General features: G+C 60.7%; 2 protein-coding genes across 2 annotated transcripts in view; one reads left to right on the top strand and one right to left on the bottom strand.

Annotated features, from left to right (window-relative positions):
- Positions 1-150: 150 nt before the first annotated feature.
- On the bottom strand, positions 151-2,437 carry GUITHDRAFT_138243 (hypothetical protein; the record flags this gene model as incomplete). The annotated part of the gene is made up of 2 exons (XM_005833435.1): positions 151-163; positions 192-2,437. 2 exons carry the CDS (start codon positions 2,435-2,437, stop codon positions 151-153), a joined length of 2,259 nt encoding a protein of 752 aa, XP_005833492.1.
- A 480-nt stretch (positions 2,438-2,917) lies between these two features.
- GUITHDRAFT_138242 (hypothetical protein) overlaps positions 2,918-4,551 on the top strand; it is a gene marked incomplete at both ends in the record, with an annotated part of 2,596 nt that continues 962 nt past the window's right edge. The window contains 2 exons of the mRNA XM_005833434.1: positions 2,918-3,154; positions 3,202-4,536. Of these exons, the coding sequence (XP_005833491.1) occupies positions 2,918-3,154; positions 3,202-4,536 (1,572 nt within the window). The remainder of the gene's footprint in view (positions 3,155-3,201; positions 4,537-4,551) is intronic.

The following is a 4,551-nucleotide window of genomic DNA, read 5'->3' as shown; positions in this document are numbered from 1 at the left end:
GAGGAGGAGGAGGAGGAGGAGGAAGGGGAGAGGTGAGGAGGGTCAATGAAGAGACAGAAGAGATGGGAGGAGGGGAGAGAAGAAGAGCATGGAACAAAACCTTGAATTCGCTGAAAGCCTCTCTGAGGTTCTCTCTCGGCTCCAACAAGCTCACTCCCGGCAGCTTCACAGGGAATCGCTCCTCGTCAAACACGAAGACGAAGCTGTCTCCTCCCCCCACCTCGCCCTCCAGCATCGGGAGCACTCGCTTCGATATCAGCTCCAGCTCCCCAGCGCTGTACGATACGCCGCCACCAATCCACAGGATTCCCTTCCTCTGGCGGAACCCGGGCGTCCTGCGCTCGATCTTGGGCATGACGATGCTGTGGCGGAGGAGGAGGATTGGGGCTCCAGGGGAGAAAACCCTCCCGATCCACCGCAGATCCTCGACAGTCGACACTGCGATCACATCGGCAGCAGCAAACCCGACTAGCTGGGCACCAGCAGCATGCAGCATGTGCCGATCGGAAGCGTCGTCCAGCTCCGTCCCGTTGGGGCGGACGAGCTGGTCGGAGACGACGACCAGCCTCGCGTCCTGCGTCCTGGGGCTCTCGCGGAGGAAGGGAATCCACTGCTGGGGGATGCTGCGAGCGGACGGGAAGAGGAAGAAGCGATTGTCCATCAGCACCACGTCGACCCTGTCGAGCTCGAGCAGGAGGGCAGGGATGTCGGTGCTGCTGATGCCGCAGATCGACCTCGCGCCTCCTCCTCGATGGCTCTTAGAGATGTAGTCCCCGTGGTAGGGAGCACAGTTCCTCGACACAACCTGCACCAAGTGGCCCAGCTGCCACAGAGCGTCGACCATCATTCGCCACCGATCGGCGCTGGCGCTGATGCCGGCGATGGCAGGCCACTCCGTGAGGAGCAGGAGGCTCAAGGGTCTCGCTGGCCTCTCCACCTTCCTCACCTCTGCTCCACAGTGTTTCTTGGGGCACTGCCACCGCTCTTCCTCGCCCTCCTGCTCCTCCTCCCCGCTGCCCGCTGCGTCCAAAGTGACGGAGAACACGCGATGGCGGATGCTGCTCATCTGCCGGCCGTCTCGGTCAGTCAGGTAGACCTGCAGGCGGTAGAAGCCCGGTAGGAGCTGGAGGCTCTCGATCTTGACCAACGAGCAGTCCTGCACTGACTGCAGCTCCCACCTGGAGTGCCTACTCTGCACGTCCATCACTTCCTGCAGCGGCAGCGGCCTGCTGAGGGGGCAGCCGTAGAAGCCCGCGCAGCTCCCGTCGTTGATCTGGGAGACGATGGAGGCCTGGAGGGAGCCGTCCACCTCCCACTCGAAGTCGAGCAGCTCCAGCTCTACCCGAACTCCCGAGCGCTGCCGGAAAACTTCCCCTGCTCTCGGCCTGCGGATGGCTATCCCCGGCCAGAGCGCTCCTGCCCCGACCGCATGCCCCGGCGGCATCGAGTACGTTAGCCCGGGGAGGGCGTGTGCGGGTGCCGTCAGCGTCGCCTGCATGACGTTTGGGGAGAGAGAGCGGACGGTGGCAGTCTCGTTGAGGAAGGAGGAGAAAGCAGTGAGCCACTCGGGGACGACGAAGAAGAACGTCTGCAGGATCTGCTTCGTTCTCGGCTGCCCCGACATCAGGTCCACCGTTAGGGAATGCTGGCCGGGCTGGATGACGTCACCCTCTATCCTGACCATCTCGCTGTAAGTCGACCGCATGCACCTCCCGCAGTCGCAGTTCCTCGTGCACTGGCACTGGCAGGAATCCGCCTCGCTCCTCCCCCCCGTGCTGCTGACGTACGTGTTGCCGCCGCTGCTGCTGCACTTGAACGAGCAGAGCAGGTCGATCTTGACGACCACGTAGTTGTCGATGGAGATCTCCACAAGTGCATCCCCGCGCGCCGGAGTGAAGAGCTCCATCACGTAGTGCGGGGCGTTGACGTGAAGCACTTCTTGCTCAACCGGCATGATCAAGCGAGCTCCGAACGTCTCGGCGTTCTCCCCAGGAGGAGCAAGGTAAGATTCAGCGTCTGCAGCCGCCTGTCCTCCGTTCTCCTCCGAACTGTCCTGGGCAAGATTCTCAGATTCCTTGACAGACTCCCCTTGCTCCGTTTTCCCATCTCCCGCTTGCTCTGACTTTTCTTGACTCTGAGCGCTGCCAACAATCTCATTCCTCCTCGGATGATTCGTCCGACACTCTCCAAGATCTTGCAGGACAGACACGACTTCTGACTGCATCGCGTGCACGGCGTTGACGAGGCCGTTCAGCCGGAGGAGGAGGGAGTCGAGCTTCATTCTGAGGTTCTCCTCTCTCCTCAGGAAGGAACTCATGAAGCAACCTTCTCCATCCTCGGTGCAGCTGCTCGCTCCAGCTGCATGGACCTCTGCGCTCAGCAGGAGGAGAAGGACTGCCGCAAAGAAATAAGAGCAGATTCGAGGTGTTGGCGTCATGGCTGCCAAGGTGGATAGGAGGGTATCCCCCGAGTGAACCAGATGCGAGATGCTCGATCAACAAGGTACAGGAGCCGACTGAGTATCAATACAACCTTGCTCCTCCTTCCTGATAGCGGCCGCTGTTAACTCAATGAGCTGTAGCTCATTGCACGACGATCCCGATTCTCATTCGGTTGTGCCATGCAAACTGTCAAAGCGTCGATGGACCTTGTCTCCTCCTCTCCCCTCCTCCTCTCAGTCTCTCCTCCTCTCAGTCTCTCTTCCCCTCACTGTCATCTTCCATTCCCTCTTCCTCTTTCCCTATCCTCTGCCTCTCCCCTCGTGTCCTCTGATCCCGATTGCGTCCTGTACACAACATGCCGTCGCAAGTTGAGCCATGACCCTCTGGAAAGGGGGTAGTCAAAAGGGAATCGAGGGGTAGATGTGTGGTCAAACTTGTAAAAGAAAAAAAGAACGGGAATGAGAGCGTTGGGGGCAATGGCCGAGCTGCTGGGCCTGTGGAGCGTCGGCTACAATGCCGCCATGCTCGTTCTCTTCCTCCTCCTCATATACAAGCTCGTCATCCTCCCTCTGAACCAGCTCCTCCTCCCCCTCAATAGGCTAGCTGCTCTCCTTCGATCCCAGACTTGTCGCATCGTTGAGGCCGGCAAGGCAAGGCAACAAAGGCTTCAGCGCAGTAAGCAAGCAGAGCTGGTGTCCTTGCGCGGGCATGAGGTCAGTCCTCTCAGTGTAAGGAGCTGCGAGTGACAGTCCAATGGCAGGGCGAAGAAGCAGGAGAGGAGGGTAAGGAAAGGAGGAGTAACAAGGGATCTGATCTCGCTTCATTGCTGAGGGACTTGGTCGCATCCAACCTTTCATACGAAGAGCTGCCCTTCTATGACGTGTTTCACAGCTCTCCCTGCCCAGAAGCGGCAGGTCAGACTCACCTGCTGAGGATCCTCCTCGTTCGCTCCCTCGGCTTCGTGTACGCAGTGGCCTTTCTTATCGTCGCCCTTCAAGGTCGCCCCCTGGTCGGCAGGGCTGGGCTCTCCCCGGTGCTGGAGGAGGGGCAGCTGCGCTTCCTCTTCCTCGACCACGACGCGTGCTTGGAGCTCATCGGGTGGTCCGGCTTCCTCCTCTCCTCTGCTCAGTGCCTGGGGCTGGTAGATCATGTTGCTGCCTCGGTCGGGCTGTGGGGGCTGTACCTTGTCTTCTACCGCTCAGCGCTGCATGCCGAGCACTTCTTCCACTATGGGTGGGACTTTCAGATCCTGGAGACAGGCTTCCTCCTCATCTTCCTCTCCCCCACCTTCTGCCCGGACGGGAGGCCCTCGGGGACCGTCCTCTGGCTCCTCCGCTGGCTGGCTTTCCGCGTCATGCTGGGAGCAGGGAGGTCGAAGCTCATGGCGCAGGAGACGTGCTGGAGGTGGGAGCACCTCGACTGTCTCTCTTTCCACTTCGAGACGACTGGCTCGCCTTCTCCCCTCGGCTGGTTCATGCACCATGCTCCTCCTGCTGCCCTCCAGCTCGGCGTCGTTGCCAACCATGCGGTGGAGCTGGCAGTGCCCTGGCTGATCCTCTTCCCCTGCCGGGCTGTGCGACTGTTTGCTGGAGTTTCTTCTATCCTCTTCATGCTCGGCATCGCCCTTACAGGCAACTACGCCTTCCTCAACCACCTCACTTGCGTCCCCCTCCTCGCCTGCCTTGACGACAAGTTTCTGCACAGCTTCTTCTTCCCTCTCTCCTCGGCTCCTCCTGCAGGCAAGCACTCTCCCCACCGTCGCATTCTCTTCTCGCGGGCCGCAGCGGTTGTGGTGTCGGCGACCATCGTGCTCAAGTCGGTGGTGCCGGAAGAGGAGGGCGGGGCGTCGCCCGTGGGCAACTTGTTCGGCTCGCATCCTTGGCTGCAGACATTCGATAGTCTCTTCCTCGTGAACGCCTACGGGGTCTTCGGGTCGATCACCAAGAGGAGGACGGAGGTCGTGCTATCCTTGGCGCGGGATGGGCAGGACGGGAGCAGCTCGGGTTGGGAGGAGATTGAGTTCATGTGCAAGCCCGACGGCCTCCGCAAGCTCCCCTGCTTCGTCACTCCCTATCATTTCCGTTTCGACTGGGAGGTGAGGAGGAGGAGG

Source organism: Guillardia theta (assembly GCF_000315625.1).
Source record: "Guillardia theta CCMP2712 unplaced genomic scaffold GUITHscaffold_30, whole genome shotgun sequence".
Classification (NCBI taxonomy): domain Eukaryota; class Cryptophyceae; order Pyrenomonadales; family Geminigeraceae; genus Guillardia; species Guillardia theta.
The sequence above is the reverse complement of the archived record's forward strand: the minus strand, read 5'-3'. Positions and strand labels throughout refer to the sequence as shown.